This window comes from Gastrolobium bilobum, unplaced genomic scaffold (assembly GCF_033153095.1).
Source record: "Gastrolobium bilobum isolate Gb01-03AN ecotype WA unplaced genomic scaffold, APGP_CSIRO_Gbil_v1 utg60276, whole genome shotgun sequence".
NCBI lineage: Eukaryota > Viridiplantae > Streptophyta > Magnoliopsida > Fabales > Fabaceae > Gastrolobium > Gastrolobium bilobum.
This window is the reverse complement of record NW_026895584.1, coordinates 48,438-68,910: the sequence shown is the minus strand read 5'-3', so window position 1 is coordinate 68,910 and position 20,473 is coordinate 48,438. Positions and strand designations below refer to the sequence as shown.

The following is a 20,473-nucleotide window of genomic DNA, read 5'->3' as shown; positions in this document are numbered from 1 at the left end:
TTTGTTTTCTATCAGATACCCTTATGTGAAAACTGACCATATAAACTATTATGTAACTGGCCTATCACAGTTATTTCTAATTAACTTCCCTTAATGCGAAACGTCAAAACGTCAATTACCATTAATGCGAAACGTTACCATAATGCAAAACGTTAAAACGTCAATTATCATTAATGCGAAACGTTACCATAATGCAAAACGTTAAAACGTCAATTATCATTAATGTAAAACGTCAATTACCTTAAAGCCTCTTTTATTATTAATCAAACCAATTGACACACATCACACATGAGACACAAATAGTTTTACAGACCCGATCGGGTCGGGCCGGATTTTATAATAGTGGTTTGCACAGATTTCACCGATGTGTCTTGTGGGCCCCTAGACAAAACAAAAATGTTTGTAATACCAAAACAATAAAATTCTTTCACCGGTGCACTGAACCGATCAATCAACCCTACACACTCGGTGTGTATATTAGTGATGTTCATAAATCCATTCAAATCGATTTAAATTACGGTGATCAAATCAAAAAATCAAAAATCGAAAAAAAATCGCAAAATTTAATTGGATTAGATCGATTTTTGGATGGATTGATAAAAACTGAACCAATCCAAATCGATTCAATTATTCCACAATCTTACCATCTATCTACTTGGGCCTTTCCCCAATCATAGCCCAAAAATCATATAGTAAAATTCTAAATTCAAGACCCATCAACCCATCATGTTGGAGAAAGTGGGTTGTGCTTGATCTATGTTATATATGTTTTTGGTAAGATACATAATATAATTTTATTACGTAGGTTATTGTTGTACAACAGCTCCTCTATAGGACAAAAAATTGGGTTACTTCGTATCTCAAGCAACCATATTATAATTTTTTTGTTAAAAGTAAAAGATGATAATTTAACTTTTTATTGTACAATGCTTCTAAATTGTACAATAATCATCATACAAATTTTACAAAGCCGATACATATAAAAGATATGTTATTTGCCAAATAATCATCATACAAATCTTAAGCTTTTCAAAAAATCAAAAACCGATCCAATCCAAATCGAATAAAATTAGATTGTATCGGATCAGATTTGAAAAAAAAAAAAAATTAAATGGATTATTACATAATTAAACTGAAAATATTGAATCAGATGATTTTTACTTCTAAAATCGATTCAATCCAGACTGCGAACATCCCTAATGTATATGTTTGCTACTTTATTTGATTTTATCTTCACAAATCTTATTTTCACAATTGAATTGTTAGATAATCATTTTATTTTATTTAAAAAAAATTATCTGTGATCCATATAAGTTAATCTTAAAATTTATGAAAAATCTGTTAAGTCAAAATTCATATAAACATCATTAATTTTAACTATACATATATGACTTTCAACAACAACAAAAAAAAGTCTTCACATTTTCCTCTCGTTATACAACTTGAGTTATAATTTAGGAAAAATTATATTATGTTTTTAGAACACAATTAATTTGTTTTAAGAAAAAAAAAATAGTAATTCAAGTCGGTTCATCTAAAATTTTTATAAGTGTATTTAAAATAAATAGTAGAGATTTTTCTTAGGGTATATATTCAAGATTTTCTTTTAGTTTAGACTTTAAGCTATGTAATAACATATATTCAGCTACGTACTAATGAATACATTTCATTTAATTATTACGGCTGGGTAGTTTAGACTTTGGATCACTGGCGGACGCAGTCGGTAGCAAATGTCCGCACCTGCGGACATAAATATTGTGACTTTTCTTGTTGTTTTTTGTTTTTTTTTTTTTGTTTTTTTTTTTTTGCAGGTTTTTATTTATTACTTGATTCAATATTAGGTGTAAATATTTTTTAAGTTCTTAATAAAAAAATATGATTCCCACTTTATTTTTTTATAAAAAAAATTAATCTTGAAATTCCTAAAAAATTTAAAGGGAATCAATTTAGTTAAAATCGCGGTCCTTCATAAATTCAAAAAAAACCCTCATTAGTCACTCAAAATGATTAAAATGTATCCACTTTGAATCTCATAGGAACCAGGTCACTAATTTTTTTTGTAAGGGACTAAAATGAGGACTGAATTTTTTGTTAGTGACCAAAAAGAGTATTTACTCTTATATTAGTTAGCAACGTACAAAGATGATTAAAATAACATAGCAATGCAAATTGATTAGAGAGAAAACTTATTCTCCCTCCTGTGTCATGTACTCCTTCACATGCTCTCTTCATTCTTTATTTTCTTTTTCATTTTTATAAAAAGAGATGATTGATTGCACGTCTGACATTTTCAAACAAGTTAATCTCTAAAGACGAGACCTTCAATGTGATTTCACTTGTCTTCTGTACCGTAATGTTGACTTTTTTATTTACCACTATAAAATAGAATGATGATGTATGGATGTACTGGAGTATATTCTCATATTTATTTTGGAAGATTGGTAAGATTTAGAAGAAAAATGATTGGTCAAACTATTGTCTGCAGCTTGTTATGAAAGCAACTAGATTATGAGTGAGTTCATAATCTTGTACATAAAGCGTTAATCTAAACTGTCTTTACAAAAAAAAATTCGGAGACATTGCTAAATATAGACATAAACAATTTTTCCTGAGTCCGCCACTGCTTTGGACTATGTAATAACATATATTCAACTACTAATTAATTTATTTCAATTTATTATAACGGCTGACTATTGCATTGTATGCGGAAGCTTCAATCAAACTTCAATATAAATCCTCTGAGTGCATTTTGCTCACATAATTAAAATTAATATACAAATTCGTTGGAGATATCTTAACAGGCAGGGTACGGCTATAAATTTTATACTACACTTCATCTCATTTATTATTTTTCCATTGCCTTTGCTTTTCGAGTGAGATACCTCTAATAGGCATTTTTAATTGCGTAAGATTTCCTCTTAAATTATTATACACTTGAATATTATAATTATTAATTTAATTTTGATCTTTTAAATAGTTTATTTTGGAATCAGTCACGACACGTAAAAGCAGAACATGTCTTATGATAGTTTCATTTGGGGGAAGACCAAGCAGGTGCTACTCGACCTTTTCACAGCATGAGTTTTTTTTTTTTTATTTCTTCAACCTCTATCAGCAAAATTATATATTAATGGCGTGTTTAGAGCACTTGATAAGGAAGATATGATAAGATAACTTATCATATTTTATTTTTATCTCTTGTTTGGTAGGTCAATAGTATATGATTAGTTTATCCTATTATCTTATTTTATCCTATCTAATACAAGATTTCTTATTCTATAGGGGAAGCTGGGTTGGGATTCCATAGGATAGGATACCAATATTGGATACTCAATATATCCACACGTTATCCAATATATCTCCACGCTACCCAATATATTTGTATTTATTGCATTATATTTTGTTTTTTCTTTCTCCTTTCTTATTCTATATAATCTTATCATATTGTTAATCAGGTGTTCATCAAACACAAGACATGATATAGGCTTACCAGCATTATATCATATCATATCCTTATCAATCCCATATCATATCCCTATCTTGTCCACCAAACAAGTCCTAAGAGTATGGAAAATGATTCATTTATAATTTTTTTTTCAAATTACACTAAGTCTGACCGATCATATACTTTTGATTGAAGTATGACCGGTAAGAGATAATGTTATGACCGGTAAGACATAATGTAATTTGTAAGAGTTAGAATAAGCAGAGAATCAAAAACAACAAAAATTATATGCCTCTCAAAACTGATGAAAAGGTTTAACATACTTTAGTTGTATATACGAAAAGGGTTTTATAAGAGTTATGTTGTAGGAAAAGTGAATCGGTAATGTTACAGAGATTCATTTTGCGTGCCGTAATTTTTTTTTTTTTTTCTTTTTTTTTCAAAAAGTGTGGACCCCACAAAATATAGTGTATGTAGGAAAGTTTGTTATGTCATATTTAAATGACAAAACTAAACCCTATATGAAAAAATCGAAAAGTTAACAGCATATGTGGACAAAAGTCTTTATTAACGTATTTGGGGAGTGGCGTTAGTTTAATGAGATAAGGAATCTTGGCAAGTGGTAATTTTTTAACTAGTTGGACCAAACCCACAAGCAAAGAATTTCCACAACCATGACAAACCAGAGGAAAACTTACACAGCAATTCAGTTCCTAATCAACGAAAATTACTTCCTTTTCATCACACGCTTTGGCCCACGAATTCAATGATCCCACACAACCATCAATGTCCCAAACCAACCCCTTTTTCCTCCTTCCACGCCTCAAACTGCATAATTTCCTTTCCTACATGAAATTCTAGAGTTTTGTCCATTAAGAAATTAACCCATTACTGCACTTTGCACCAACTTCACCATCATCAAAAAAAGATTCGATTTTTAATGGGAGGCCAACAAAAGAAGATTAGTCAAAGAGCAAGGAACGAGATAATGGGTTTCACAGTTTCTCACAAGCCTGCAGGGCTTGACCTCATGCAGAACTGTGATCTTCCTCCACCTTCAAAGGTTTTTATGGGTCCAGATAAGACTGTAATATTGTCCATGAATAAGGTATGTAACATTGCAGGTAAAGAAGAAGAAGAAGAAGAAGAGCAAGATAGCAAACACTGTGGTGCTTACGTGATTGAAAATGGTGATGATAAAATGAAGCTTCTCAAGGCGCTGCAAGCATCTCAAACTCGAGCAAGAGAAGCAGAAAAAAGGGCTTCAGTTCTAAGCAAAGAAAGGGATGGTCTTTCAATCGCTTTGTTGGAGGAGGCAATGCAAGTGTTTGCCTATCGCCAACAGGTGAGATTGCTTGAGCTTCAAGTTTCGAACTTGCAATTGATGCAGCAACAACCAGAGGTAGCTTTAGGATTATCCAAAGGACATGACCATGGTGAAGAAACGACAAGTGTCACATGGGTTCTGGCTTTGGTTCTTTCATTGGGAATTGGAGTGACCACTGCCATTGCTTGCAGATACTAACTCTGATTATCCCTACTGTCATTGGAGTTGTGTTGATAAATGGAAGATTATATCTGCATATACAAATTTTTGCTTTATATTTATACACAATATAATTTCATAGCGAATCCATTATATTATATTGAGCTAAACGAGCGTTTTCATTCTCTCTTTTCGTTCATTTACTACACTAAGAAGGACTGTTTTGGTGTACAGGAAATAATAGAAATGAATAGGATAAGAAAGCTGAATAAGAGTAACATAAGCTCATACATTCTATCCTGCGTTTGATGTAGACTGGATAATAATATTTATTTTCTGTGTTTGGGGCAAACTATATATAATGTCAAAATATAATATAAATAGATATCCTTTAATAAAATTTCATATAATTTTTTAAAATTGATTTTTAAACTTTTTTTAATACTTATTAAAATGTATTAAAATGTTCAAAACCGTAAAGTCATTTCCCCATATAACTGATATTAGACATGCATAGCCAAAAAATACACAATGCAACTCTAGGCGATAAACTCCTGTAAAAAAGGAAGATGCAGAACTGCTACTCTATATATATATATTAGTTCAAGTTAAACTGTACATTTTTCTACATCTATGTACTATATATATACCCATATACTTAAAACGCAGTAAATAAGTACGCAACTGGCAATTTATATAATGGCCATGTGTATATTTCTCAAATGGTTATAACATTCTTCACTACTTTTAAAGAACTCCAAGCAAACCCAGCAGACATGGTTTCCACACTTGCACTCAATGTGGTTGCAACCATCAACCTTCTCAATTGTATAACCACAGCCAGGGCAGCTCTTAACTTGCTCTTTCCCTTTGCACCACTCCTTCAGAGATGAGTCCGGATCTTCCTTGAATTCACGATATCTCTCACACGAAAGGAATGGATGATACTCTAAGTGGCACCTGGTACAAGTCTCAGAATAACATGAACCACAAACAAATGGCTCACCACCTGTCTCAGGATCTGCAACTCGATAAACTGAGGGGCAGTCAGGAGACGGGCAAAACCTGTATATTCCCCCACTCGATGTCACGAAAGCTCCCAAAGAAGCCCTGAAAAGTTCCTCCAACTTATCATTTGATAAGAGAGATCTCAAATCTGTAAGCACAATGGGATCTCCACAGCCCCCGTGAGCACAACATATTGGGAAACTGCCTTGGTTTCTTATAGCAGATTCACATTGCTCCACCAGACATAACCGGCAGAACAAATGACGACAGGCTTCAAGCTGGTATCCATCCTCAACCTCACACAAGCAAATTGGGCAACTAGGTCCGGTGTCAGGTCTCTCAACCAAATGATGACTTGAACGTGCAATCTCAAAAATCATTTCCTCTACTTTTGGTTTCAACTCCTTGTTACCATGAAGAAAGATTATCTGGCGGTGTGTGTTGAGTTTAAGATCGGCCCCAGGTACCTTCTCTTTTAGTCCATGGAGATCTGGCCCAAAATTCTTAACCACTTGCTTCATTAAATCAGGAGGTAGATCCCTCCCTCTCAGATGGATTTCTAGCTGTTTTCCTTCATGTAGAGAGAGTAGGCATTGAATCACCTTCTTCTGAGCCAAAGCAATCTTGTTCGGGGAACCAAACACACGTAAATCAAGGTTGTACCTGTCAAAAAACATGTAAGTTCCTGTCTCTTGCTGTAATGAGCTTTTAAGATTCAAGCCATCTCTAGACAACATGAGCTGTAGAACTGCGGGGGTGAGGCTGTCGTGGTCAATGGTTTTGCCTCTCAATAGTTCTTCCAGAGGTCTCCTAACTTCTGCCACTGTCTTTGTGGCATTGGCTGTTATCTTCACTCGGTGGGAACCATTAGCAGTCCTGTCCAGCTTCCACTCAACACCTTGAGAAGAAGACCAATGATTGTCAGCAGTTAAATTGTAGTGAGAAGTTTCTTAAAAAATAATGCAATTAAAGTTATCGCACAGTATAAATAAGCTTCAAACAAACCATGGACGGATGACATATAAAAATCAATCAACTTTTGAAATTTAAGCAAACTCAGAAACATAGTAACTAGGAAATATTAATTTGATCCATTGTCAACGTTAAAACTCTAAACACTAGTAGTAAACAAGGAAATACCCATCATTAGAGTAGTCAACATATATATTACACGTGTAGCAAAAACTGCTTACAAGGTTTAAATAGGTAACATGATATGGTTAATCCAGTAATAGAGATGTTGGATCAAAATCTAATCCATATATAATGCATAAACTATTGAGAAACAAGTAAAAGAGAGGGCCCCTACAACAAAGGTGCACTCCTCACTTCTCCTTTCATTTTTTCGCAAACTACTTTTGGGCTCTATTTTTTGTAGTTGTTTGGGGGGGGAGTATGAGAACATACTACATGAATTAAACTAACCACAGCAACTTTGATCATAAAATAATAAAAAATAAAATCATTTGACACAATTAAAAAAAAAATAGGTGGCAGCCATGTAGAAAGTAAAAGGCTTAGCATTTGTAAAAGAGGCAACGCAAAGATGAAGTACAAGCATCTGCCAAAAAAGGAACAAAATGATAAAGTACCCTTTAATTTGCTGAAGCTTGCAAGTACTTTTTCCAGTTGTTCCTTGATCACAGGATACACATGAATAGGAAATGTCAAGGTGCTGTGGAACAACCGTTGGCACTTTATCTTCTGCCATGAAAGACATCCAGGCAACACCTTTCCTTCAATTTGCTCCAAAGCTTTTGCTGCCTCTAAATGTAATCTTCCATCAAAAGTGATTAGAGCTCTCATAAAAGCATCCTTCGGCCCAGGTGGAAACACACGAACGCGGCAAGAACTAATGTGGGGGTTTCTTTTGGGCATTAAGGGGGAAATTTCTTTTAGGAGTGCCTCTTCACAGGCATTGCATGGTGGATTTCCAACAACGTCTCCTCTCACCAAGAAAAAATCCAGAATTCTTCTACTTGTAGCCATTCTAAGTACATCCAAAATTTCAGCTTCCGAGAGCTCTTTGTCAAGCCCTCTTATCACTACACTATCCTCATGCTTTATGCTAGCTTCACATCGAACATTCCTTCCTCCTATTGCAAGGTTAGAGAAATCTCTCAAGATGAAATTGACATCTTTTATGTCACATTTAACTATGGCAAACCCCATGCTAAATTTACGAGGCCAAGAAATTTTTGCAGTAACAGCAGGAAATGAAAATGTTTTATCTCCTCCCATAGCTGTTTGTGACAGAACAATTTTCAAGGACGAGTCACAAAACTCCTCTCCGTCTAGTTCAGCAGCTCTTTTAGCAGCATCAGGGGACAGAAATGTTATCTTGCCCCACTTTTCTCTATTTTCAACCTCCTTTGTCATGCCTGTGAACTTGTGCACAGCACAGATAGAACCTGAGATATTCTTCTCAAAAAACATCAAGAGTTCCTTGTCGTCAATTGCATTTATGTTTGGGTGAAACACATCAACACTCAAGGAACGTTTGTCAAGTTCCAAATGCTTTATCTCAGCACCAGACCCAAACAAAGCTACGGAAGGTGAGAAACCAGATCCATGATACAAATATTTTTCCATGCATTCAGTATATAATCTCTTCTTCTCATATTCTAAAGCATCATTAATCAAACTAAGGGCTGTATTCATATCATGTGAAGTGGCATATAACTGGATGTCATTCTCATCAACACTCACTTGAATGAAAATACGGTCATCCATACATGCTTTCCTTATGCGCGATACAAGACCAAGCAAATTACTGTTGGCTTTCCCACAAAATCTCTTCAGAAGCATACAGCCAAAACCAGTCAATCTCCTGATTTGCAACTTCCGCTGTTCCATCTTGGACACATCAAACAAGGGAGGAGGGTAAAGGTCTTCCAATGATTGAAAGTCAAAAGCACTTACACAGACCAAATATTGATTAGAAACTGAAAGCAGCTCACCGAAAACCACCCAACCAGGTTTCTGAGCAAATACAAGCAATGAACAAGATGGATGTAGTTGAACATGGTGCCCAGTTTGTGCTACTTCATAACCAAGATGATTGCATCCAGAGTACATGGCTACATTCTCAGCAAGTGAGGACAGTATAACCCTTTTCATATTTTTATCATGAGCAGAGGGCATGCAAGGGTCCCAACGCCAGTAACTTGGAACAACAAAGGGAAGGTCACGCTCAAGGCAAGATTCTAGCTCTGAAATTGTGTCTTGGCATCTCCTCATAGATTTGGCATTGATGCTGTTCTCCCAACACCATTTGTTCTTCCTTTCTTGAGGCAAAGCTTCCCATTTCTTGTACACAGCAAGAAGAGTAAAGAGGTCACCATCAGAATGGCAAAATTGCACTTTAAGACAGTCAGATCTTTGCTTATCACCTTCATTACCAACTCTGCAAAATATGCTACTAGCATTGGCCATCACAGCAGCAAGGACAATGCCTTCTCTACCCAAACCAAGATTGAAACAGCCAAGAATAAGTTTACCAAGCCTAGGTTCGATCCCCATTTTTACTAAGCACTTACCTTCATGAGTTAATTCATGAACATTATTTTTCAGCTGAATGACTCCTAATTGAATTAGATTCTTGATTGCCATCTCAACAGAGCTAGGACTTGGAGCATCAACAAAATCAAAATCCTGCACATTCTTCACTCCTAAAGCAAGAATCCTCAAAACTGCTACACCAAGATGAACTCTTCGAATCTCAGGTTCTTGATTTAGTTCCATACACTGATAATCAGCTTCTGAGTACAGTCTGTAGCACCTACCAGGCTCAGTCCTCCCGGCACGACCAGCCCGCTGATTAGCAGAGCTCTGGCTGATCCAGCAAACCTTAAGTACATTCATTCCGCTGCCAGGATCATATCGACTGTCTTTAACCAACCCAGAATCTATCACATACTTAACACCAGGTATTGTAAGTGATGTCTCTGCAAGATTTGTTGAAAATATCACTTTTCTTTTTCCCGGGTAGTTCTGGAAAACATGAAATTGCTCTTCAGGCGAAAGTTTTCCATGTAAGGGCAACGCAACTGCTGAGGGAGCTACAAACTTTTCACAGGCCCATTCTACTTCTATCTGCGAGGTCAAAAAGGCAAGAATAGTTCCCTCTTTCTCAGTTTTGTCAATCTCAGTCGCCATTTTGACAACATCAGAAACATAAGAGGCAACAACAGCAGAACCAGACTGTCCTGCATAGTCAGAAGGAACATATCTAACATCCACAGGAAAGTTTCTCCCAAGCACGTGAAAAATTCCACAACCATAGAAGTATTCAGATAGCTGCTTTGCATCAGCTGTAGCAGACATAATGATAAGGCGCATTTCAACCCTCTTACACAGTAAATTCTTTATCAATGCCAACAGTAGATCAGTATTTAAGCTCCTTTCATGAGCCTCATCAATTATGATGCACGAGACCCCAGACAAATTATTATCACTCATGTAGTGCTGCAATAAACAGTGATCTGTCACGAATTTTATCTTAGAATCAGAGTCGCAAAGGGATGAAGATGTAGGATAAAACATGATTGAATTGCCTTCATAACATCCAGTGCTTTCTTCCTGGACCCTTTGAGCCAATGATTTGGCAGCAATCTTGCGAGGTTGGGTGCATATTATGGACTCATCAGTACCGATGCCTGCATCAACAAGAAACTGTACCAACTGCGTACTCTTCCCAGAACCAGTCTCTCCAATCAATACCATTATCTGTATGTATATACACTAGTCAGAAGAACAGCAAAACAATAGATATCTAAATAGCAACACAATTTATAGTATCCACTGGCAATAAAAGTCAAATTTTTACGCACAAACCACAAATACTAAAGCTGCAGAACAGGAGAGGGATAAAAAAAAGACATAAGGGTATAAGTCAATAAGCATGAGTGCATCATCAAGAGCACGGGAGTAGGGAAAAAACGGGACTCTAGTGGTAGTAATCTAATGAGTAGAATAAATGAAATTAGAGGGGTGTTACTTTATTTATAATAAGTGATTGCCCGAGTCTTTAGTATAGGGGAGTACTGAAGATAGATAAACACAAAATGCACTCATTAGAATTAAAAATTTAAGATACAAACTTGTAAAACTTTTGAAGGGTAAACACATTAGAGAAATTATTATACCTGTTGAGAATGTATTTCCTGAAGAATATCCCTTCGGTAAGCATAAATTGGCAATCCATCCTCAAGTCTGCGACACTCCCTCATGATCAGGCAGTGAATCTTCTTCCAATCCAAACTTCCATCAAACCTAAACACACTAAGAACATCATCACCACCCTCCACCTTATTCTCCTCCAGATACTGCAATATACACTCCATTGCAGAATTAAACTCTTGTATTCTCCTTTCAATCAGTTTCTTCTCATCATCAAGCCCTTTCTTCTTCTCCATCTGCTGCCAGTGCACGCCAATTGGCAAAACTTTACCCAACATGTTTGCAGCTTGTGCAATCTCCTTCGATAATCTCTCGCTTTCTGCTACCCAACGCTTCACCTCCTTGCCTTCCATCAACCCCTTCACGTGGCTCGCGAATAGGGTTCGGAGGCAACCTTCGAGTTCAACCCTGTCGGAAGGGACGCGAACGTTCCAGGTGAGCTCCGGCGTGAAATCGTGGACTCCGGAGAGGCGCGATTCCCAGAACCAAACGACGGCGTCGCGTGCGTCCACCCACTCCCGGAAATTGAGGACGGCGGCGACGCGATCGCTGGGGTAAAAAGAGGAATATTCCGGCGCCGACTTGCATTTGCCGATCAAGGACTCAACGTCCTCCCGGCGGTAGGCACGGCGGCTGGAACGGAGCTTCACGACGAAATTGGGCTCCGGAGGACGGTCCAGGCAGTGGTTTGGTTGCAATTGGGGCTTCCAGTAAGTGTATGAATGGTGGACGGGACGGGGACGGGGGTGGGAATTCCATCCGCCGTGGGGAGTTGGATTGTTGAAAACAGGGCGGCGCCGGGTGGCGCTGGGGTGAGGGTTTGCATTCATGTGGAAACAATAGCGATGAAGGATGAATGAAACCCTAAATGGTTACACAGTGAAGTGAAAAATGAAGTCTGCGTGTGTTTTAGATTGCGTTTGCGTTCTCTGCGTTGGTCTTGGTCGTGTAGCTCACACTTTCTCTATCTTGCACTTGTTGTTCCCTTTCCCTCTAGTCTCTTCTTTTTTATATATAGTGATTTCCTTTGATGTAATTCATGGTTTTTGGATTTTTGTGGCTCACACTTTTTCTATCTTGCACTTGAGCACATTTTGTACCCGTTTATATAGGCTTATATTTCTAAAAAAAAAAAAAAAAATTTAATAAAAGTCCTTTTGAAAAAAATTTAGATATTTGGATAACAATTTTTTAAAAAAGTAAAATTTAAAATAAAAATTTATTTGCTGTTTTTTTTAGCCAGTAGTTAGTTACTTTTAAAAAAAACAAAAATTTAAAGATAATATAATTTTTTTTTGAAAAAAAGATAATATCAATTTTAAAATATAATTTTAACTTCATCCTATCATACTTATTTTATCTCTCATTATCCCACGATCACGTTATTTTATCTCTCCCAGCACTGAAAATATTCTCTTTCCCTCTAGTCTCTTCGCAATACCTATCGTGTATCTTTTGGTCGATTTTTTGTATCGTGAATTGTAAAATACAAAAATATAATAAAAGATAATTTAAAAATATATAATATAATTAATATATTATAAATTCAAATTCTAAAAAAAATCCAATAATGTGACACACAAATAATGTTACGCACAATGTTACGACCACATCTTAACCGTTGATTTCCGCAATCAACGGTTATCATTTATTGCGAATCAAACTCATTAATAAATTATTAATTATCAATAAATGATAACCGTTGATTGGCGGAAATCAACGGTTAAGATGTGGTCGTAACATTGTGCGTAACAATATCCTATCCCTAAACAAAATACATAAGTAACTAAAATGCAAACTAATTATTCTCCTACTCATCAATCATTAAAACTAATATTATCACTACTATCACTATTAGCATCTATCAGTGACCTAATTATAAGGTAGTCATTTGACTCATCTCTCATTTCTTGTTCAACAGAGGTCATTTTCCCTTATTATTCTTATTGGCTGGATTGTTTGGAAGCTTGTAGGCCCTGAATGATTTTCAAAAATAAAATATTTCTTCCATAAAGATCGAAGAGATTTAGAATATTTACTTAATTATTTTATTTATTAATACAAATTTTTATATTAATTTTTTGAGTTAAAATCACAAATTAAATCTTTATTTTCTTTTCCTCATTAGTAATAATTTTTTAGATTTTTTTAATTTAAATCACAAATCAAATCTTTATTTTTTTTAAATTAAAAATTATGAATTTTGATTTAATTTTCACATCGTACTATACATGTATCGTACGATATAATATTATATCGTATGGTACAAACTCTTTTCTGATACACCACACAATACACATTGTTGGGTTTGTGAATCATATCGCATCATATCATATGATCGTATCATGTATCGTACGATACTAATAAATATAGTTTTTGGCTTTTTATTTTGTTTATAGCCAATAAAAGAAGATATTATATTTATCTCATTATTAATATTGTATTTTCCTTTATTTCTTTTATTGTTACTTTTCTATTTTCTTTTGCTGTTGTAACTAATTGGGTGCCTTTAGGTACCAGACTGGCCCACGCGTGTGTTAGCACTCTTTTAGCATTATGTTAGTTTTCTTGTTATAAGTAGTGAGCTCCTTTGTACACACTTTCCTGATTTTGAATGAAGATGAATATTCAGTTTTATTTTCACAGTATCTTTTCTCTAAGCTAATATGGCATCAAATGTATTTGTTTAGCCCTTGCCTTTTTCCATGGCTCGTGACAACAACACCGCTGCTCGTCCCCCTCCCACAGATTCTTCCTCTGGAAGTTCTCCCTCCATGGAAGACTCTTCCAGTCCTTATTTCTTACAGGGAGGTGACCATCCTGGTTTGATTCTTGTAGCCACACCTCTTTCTGGTTCCAACTATAATTCCTGGAATCACGCCATGCTTCTGGCTCTTACAGCCAAGAACAAGCTTATTTTCGTTGATGATTCTCTACCTCGACCTCCCCCTTCGGATCTTATTTTTTCTTGTTGGAACCGTTGTAATTCCATGGTTATTTCCGGGATATTAAATTATGTTTCAAATGATATCTCTGACAGCCTTCTATATTTTTCCAATGCCTTTGAAGTGTGGACTGACCTGAAAACTCGATACTCTCAGGCCAATGGTCCCCGAATTTTTCAGCTCAAACAACAAATTGCTTCTCTATGTCAAGGTTCTCTTGATATCAATAGCTACTATGGCAAACTTAAGGTTTTATGGGATGAGCTTCAAGAGTATCTTCTCTTTTCTCATTGTGCATGTGGTTCTCTTCGCGATATGAACAATCGAAGGGATGAAGATCATGTTATTCAATTTTTGAGTGGGCTCAATGACTCCTTTTATGTTGCCTGTGCTCAGATCCTGTTGATCGATCCATTTCCATCTCTTGCCAAGGTGTTTTCGATGGTTATTTAGGAAGAACGTCAACGCCAGATTTCTGTCTCTTTACCTGCTATTGCTGCTCCAGAAACCCATTTTTTGGGCTCTGTCACCAACACCGATCAAGCTCCGGCATCCATGGCTGTCACGACTCAGCGGCGCCAACGACCCATCTGCACCTACTGTAATCTCTCTGGCCACACAAGAGTGAAGTGTTTTAAGCTTTATGGGTTCCCACCTGGCTACAAGTCCAGGAACTTAAAGCCCAATAACCCTCATTTGGCTCATTCACCTCAGGCCCATTTTGTCCAATCAGCTGCACACCACCCATCCCAACTCAAATTCTTTCCCAAATCTAATGTGACTCTCAACCCTAATCCCTCAGCCGCAGACGTCCCTCTGGCCTTCACCCCTACCCAGTATAACCAGCTGCTTTCCCTCATCCAACAGAGTTCTGCTCCTTCATCCGTCGTCGAGTCCTCCATTTCTCCTTCGGTCGCGAGTTTCAGTGGTAAGTCTTACGTTTCTTTTTCTCCTTCTTGCTGGGTATTAGACACCAGTGCTACCCATCACGTTTGTGTCACCACTGACCTTTTTGTTTCCTTTTCTCTGTCACACTTTGTGGTCACTTTTCCAAATTGTTCTTCTGATGTTGTCTCCGCTGTTGGAAACATTTCCCTTGCTGATTCTCTTTCTCTTTTGAATGTTCTCTGTGTTTCTTTATTTGTTTAATCTTCTCTTTATTCCTTCTTTAACTCGTGATTCTTCTATCATGGCTAATTTTTGTGCTTCTTCTTGTTTGCTTCAGGACTGTGTTACGGCCAAGCTGATTGGGATAGCTAAGAGATGCGGTGATCTCTATATTCTCGACTGCAACTCTCTTTTTTCCCCCAAATGATGTTCCCCCTCCTCAGTGTTCTTCTGTTTTTAAAATTCCCCCTCCCCTGTGTTCTTCATTTTCTGTAAAGGATCCTATTCTATGGCATTCCAGAATGGGTCACTTATCTGCTTCGGTTTTGAATTCTATGAAAATATATTGGGTTTTTCTGATAATTTACCTGTTTTGCATCATTGTGTTGTGTGTCCCCTAGCTAAACAGAAGCGTTTACCCTTTCCATTAGACCCCAAACTCTCTGCCTCTCCATTTATGCTTGTGCATTGTGATATTTGGGGTCCCTTCAGCACTCACTCTGTTGAAGGCTCTAGGTATTTTCTAACCTTAGTTGATGATTCAACTAGGTTTACCTGGATTTATTTTCTTCGAAGAAAATATGACTTTTCTTCTATTTTTCCTTCCTTCTACAATCTTATCCACACTCAGTATGGGCTTTCCATTAAGTCCATCAGGTGTGATAATGCTCCTGAGCTTCTTTTGCCTTCTTTTTATTCTTCGAAAGGCATTCAAATTTTCCACTCTTGTGTGGATCGTCCACAGCAGAACTCTGTGGTTGAGCGAAAGCACCAACACCTGCTTAACATTGCTCGCTCCTTACATTTCCAATCCAATATTCCCCTGCCATATTGACAGGATTGTGTTCTTACTGTTGCATACCTTATCAACAGAACACCATCCCCTTTACTTGCTTCCAAAACTTCATTTAAACTCCTTTCCCAAAAACAACCTTCCTATACTCACCTGTGGGTATTTTGTTGCCTTTGCTACAGCTCTACACTTCCTAAACATAGACATAAGTTCTCCCCCATGTGCCTTACCAGCTGTGTTTCTTGGCTACCCACCTGGATACAAAAGGCATAAACTCCTTGACCTTCAGTCCAATACCATTTTTATCTCTCGTGATGTTACCTTTTTTGTGAACATTTTCCATTTTAAAATGCATTCCCTTTTGTCTTCTTCACCTGATAATTTTCTCCAATTACCTCATCCATGTACTGAAGCCTCTAACACCAATGCTTCTACCTATCCTGCCCCCTTGCGGTCTCAACGCATCCGCGCTACCCCCACTCGCCTTAATGACTGCATTTGTTCTACCAGCCATCCTATTTCTGGTTCCATTTCCTACCATTAGCTGTCTTCTTTTCATACAGCCTTTGTTAACTCCATTTCTGGTCATTTTGAGCCTATTTCTTATTCTGAGGCTTCCCAGTTACCAGAACGGCAGCTTGCTATGGATTCTGAGTTATCAACCCTTGAACACAACAACACCTGGATAGTTGTTTCTCTTCCTCCTGGCATGAATGTCGTTGGCTGCCACTAGGTTTACAAGGTAAAGTATAATTCAGATGGTTCTTTAGAAAAGTATAAATCCTGATTGGTAGCTAAGGGCTTTACCCAACAGGAAGGTGTGGATTTTATGGATACCTTCTCTCCGGTTGCAAAATTGACAACTGTGAGGGTTATTCTTGCTCTTGCTGCAATAAACAATTGGACTCTTGTTCAACTTGATGTTAATAATGCATTCCTTCATGGGAAATTGCTTGAGGAGGTTTACATGAACATTCCTCCTGGTTACTCTTCCAAGTTTTCTTTTATGCCTCCCAATGCTATTTGCCGCCTTCGTAAATCTTTATATGGTCTTCGCAAGGCTTCCAGACAATGGTTTGCAAAATTTTCTTCTACCTTATTGCACCTTGGTTTTATTCAGTCTCAATCTGGCCATTCTCTGTTTGTTCATTCTACAAACACTTCCTTTACTGCTATTTTAGTCTATGTTGATGACATAATAGTTGCTTTTAACAATTCCAATGAGGTGCAACAGGTTACTGAGTTTCTAAACAGCAAGTTCAAGTTAAAAAATCTGGGTTGTTTGAAATACTTCTTGCGTCTTGAAGTGGCTCGCAATGCAAGGGGCATTTCTGTTTGCCAACGTCATTATGCCTTGCAAATTCTAAAAGATTCTGGTCACATGGGCTGCAAGCCAAGGACTACTCCTATGGATGTTGGTCTCAAACTTTCTCTTAATACTAGTGAGCTTCTTTCGTATCCTTCCATATATAGACGACTGATTAGAAGATTGATTTACCTCACAATTACACGGCCTGATCTCTCATATGTCGTCAACCACCTTAGTCAGTTCATGGCATCTCCACGTGTACCTCATATTCAAGCAGCTCACCGGTTACTTGGGTACATTAAGCATACTGTTAGACAGGGACTTTTCTTTTCTTCTACTTCTTCTATACAACCGAATGCTTTTTGTGACTCTGATTGGGCTTCTTGCCTAGATAGTTGTCGTTCCATTTTCGATTATTGTGTTTTCATCGGTGATTCCCTCATTTCTTAGAAATATAAGAAACAAAGAATTGTGTCTCTACTTCGGGATCTTCATATACTTCATTCTGGACCAGCAAATCTTTTTGTGACAATCTTTCTGCTCTTCATATTGCTGCCAATCCGGTCTTTCATGAACGCACGAAGCACATTGAGATTGATTGTCATCTTGTTCAGGAGCACATTCTTAAGGGTCATTTGAAGACTTTCCCAGTTCCTTTTTCCAAGTAACTTGCTGATCTATTTACTAAGCCTCTTCTTCCTTCTAAATTTTCTGTTTTATCGTCCAAGATGGGAGTTTTAAACACATACTCTCCATCTCGAGGGGGGCTATTAATATTGTATTTTCCTTTATTTTTTTTATTGTTACTTTTCTATTTTCGTTTGCTGTTGTAACTAATTGGGTGCCTTTAGGTACCAGGCTGGCCCATGCGTGTGTTAGCACTCTTTTAGCATTTTGTTAGTTTTCTTGTTATAAGTAGTGAGCTCCCTTGTACACACTTTCTTGATTTTGAATGAAGATGAATATTCAGTTTTATTTTCACAGTATCTTTTCTCTAAGCTAATACTCATTTTACATAAAAGAAACAAGGTTTTAGTACACACAGAATAGAGATAGATCTCACTTCTATTTTTTATCTCTCCTTTTATTTGTGGATTTTATTTGTAATTTTATTTTTATTACATGAGATAATTTTTTTCTACTACATCAACATTAGAAAATGATTTTCCTAAAAAAAAATAGGTTTAATGATTACCATAAGAAGAATTGAGTTTTAAGTTGATTGTCACTTTTTTTTGGTGATTGATTGTCAGTTTTCTATTTTATGTACATAATATTATCATTTGATTAAAGTTATATTTATTATTTAGTGACAGTTAATAGTTTTTTTAAGCACGTATATCATGGTGGTAATAATTAGTGATGATGATGGTAACTAATAGCAATAGCGGTGGTGATCATAATTGTGGTGGTGATTACGATGATAATATCAACCCATGGCAGATGGCGGTGGCAATGATAGGATTGACAATCAATTTTATTTTTTTTAATACAATGACAATTATATTTTTGTGGAAGCTTAAACAAGCATAAGGTTAAATTTGGAAGAATAATTTCATATCCTGTCATTTCACAGCTTAATCTACGTCCCTTTTAAGAAAATTTTTCAAATTGCATATATGTTAAATACGTCTATAATAAATTTATCATATCTAATTAATTCACCAAATAATGAAAAAAAAAAAAACTTGGTTCGGCTTTAAGGAACTTGGTTGGCAAGGAAATGCTTCGGGAATGGTTGTTGGGCTGTGTGAACATGGCATCGATGACACCAAAGGGTGCATGCAACGTTTTTTAGGCTTGTCACTTAGCTCGATGAGGTGTGACTTGTGAGACTCACCTACTCGTATCGCACCTTTTTATATATATATTTTTTGGATTAACGTTATTCATATAAGTACGAGGTAATATATCTCTTTCATACTTAAAAAAGGTTTAAATAAATAAATAAATAATGATTTAAAACTTCTCCTCTTGCAGGAAAAGTTATCCTCTTCTAGGGGTGTTCGTGGTCTGGATTGGATCGGTTTTGGAAGCAAAAATCATCCGATCCAATCCTTTCGGTTTGATCATCTAATCATCCATTCAGTTTGAATTTTTTTTCAAATCCGATCCGATCCAATCTAATTTTTTTCGGTTTGGATTGGATCGGTTTTCGATTTTTTGAAAATCCTAAATTAGTTTCATAATTATTGTGCAAATAATATCTTTGGTATAAATTGGCTTTGTAAATTTATTTATTTTTTGAAATACAAAAGCATTAGTAAACGATAATATAGTTATTTTTTTGGGCAATTAGATATGAAGCTCTACACAGATAAAATTTTGTTAATTGGATGTGACTAAGTTTCTTTTTTTTGGGTTTAGTTGATGGGTTAATGAGTCTTGGGTTTAAAAAATGTGGGGTTATGATTGGAGAAAAGCCCAAGTAGGTAGAGGAAAATTAATATATTGGATCGGTTTGGATTAGATCGGTTTTCATCAACCCATCCGAAAACTGATCCAATCCAATTAAAATTTGCGGGTTTTTTTTTTCGGTTTTTCAGTTTTCGATTTTTTCGGTTATCGATTTTTTGGTTCGGTCACCGCGGTTTGAATCGGTTTGGTTTGGTTGATGAACATCCCTACCCTCTTCCAGTGTAAGCAAGCAATGATAGATTTTATTTTTTATTTTTCTCTCACCTATTTTTCTTTTCTTTTTCCTGATTAATTGTGTCTGCAGAAATGATACGAAAAGTTATTATCCCATAAAAAATGTGTAATTAACTATTTCTCTTTTTATTTTTCCTTCTCAAATGGTTTATTCATTTTATACATATGCAGTAAACAAAATCATCTTTCAAATTCATATTTACAGGAAAAACATTGAACTGTTTTTTACAGAAAACACTCTTGTTTCGTGCTTTTTTTTAGAAATAATCTTGAAATTCAATTATGTATTAATCGGATCTGTATTAATCTTCCGAAATATTTTATAACCAAATTAATCTCTTCAAAATTAAGAAATTACTATATCAATTATCGAAACATTTTGTCACAAAATCAATTTATGAATCATTTAAAGACAAATGCGGAATAAGAGAGAGAGACCATTAATGACAAATATGGTGACATTTTCTACGTTAATGAATTGATTTTTAGATGTTTAATGAATTGATTTTGTGACTTTCAATTCGTTACATATAATAACTAAATTAAA

General features: G+C 36.0%; 2 protein-coding genes across 3 annotated transcripts; one reads left to right on the top strand and one right to left on the bottom strand.

Moving 5' to 3' along the window:
- Positions 1-4,385: 4,385 nt before the first annotated feature.
- On the top strand, positions 4,386-4,977 carry LOC133317806 (uncharacterized). Its single transcript, XM_061519698.1, has one exon. It carries the CDS (start codon positions 4,386-4,388, stop codon positions 4,968-4,970), a length of 585 nt encoding a protein of 194 aa, XP_061375682.1. The 3' UTR covers positions 4,971-4,977.
- A 523-nt stretch (positions 4,978-5,500) lies between these two features.
- On the bottom strand, positions 5,501-12,084 carry LOC133317832 (ATP-dependent RNA helicase DEAH12, chloroplastic-like). 2 transcript variants are annotated; one of them, XM_061519723.1, is made up of 4 exons: positions 11,087-12,084; positions 7,532-10,667; positions 6,603-6,837; positions 6,325-6,510 (listed from the first exon to the last, which is right to left on the bottom strand). In XM_061519723.1, exons 1-4 carry the CDS (start codon positions 11,948-11,950, stop codon positions 6,465-6,467), a joined length of 4,281 nt encoding a protein of 1,426 aa, XP_061375707.1. In that variant the 5' UTR covers positions 11,951-12,084; the 3' UTR covers positions 6,325-6,464. The 2 variants fall into 2 exon arrangements, with proteins under 2 accessions (XP_061375703.1, XP_061375707.1); XM_061519719.1 differs by having other exon boundaries at positions 5,501-6,837.
- Between the last annotated feature and the right edge of the window lie 8,389 nt (positions 12,085-20,473).

Bases quoted from the DNA above. Each gene is read 5' to 3' on its own strand.
- LOC133317832 (XM_061519719.1), bottom strand. From the start codon at position 11,950: ATGAATGCAAACCCTCACCCCAGCGCCACCCGGCGCCGCCCTGTTTTC. The intron at 10,668-11,086 runs GTATAATAATTT...ATATACATACAG, and splicing joins AGGAAATACATTCTCAACAG to ATAATGGTATTGATTGGAGA. The intron at 6,838-7,531 runs GTACTTTATCAT...CTTCTTCTCAAG, and splicing joins AAGCTTCAGCAAATTAAAGG to GTGTTGAGTGGAAGCTGGAC.
- LOC133317806 (XM_061519698.1), top strand. From the start codon at position 4,386: ATGGGAGGCCAACAAAAGAAGATTAGTCAAAGAGCAAGGAACGAGATA.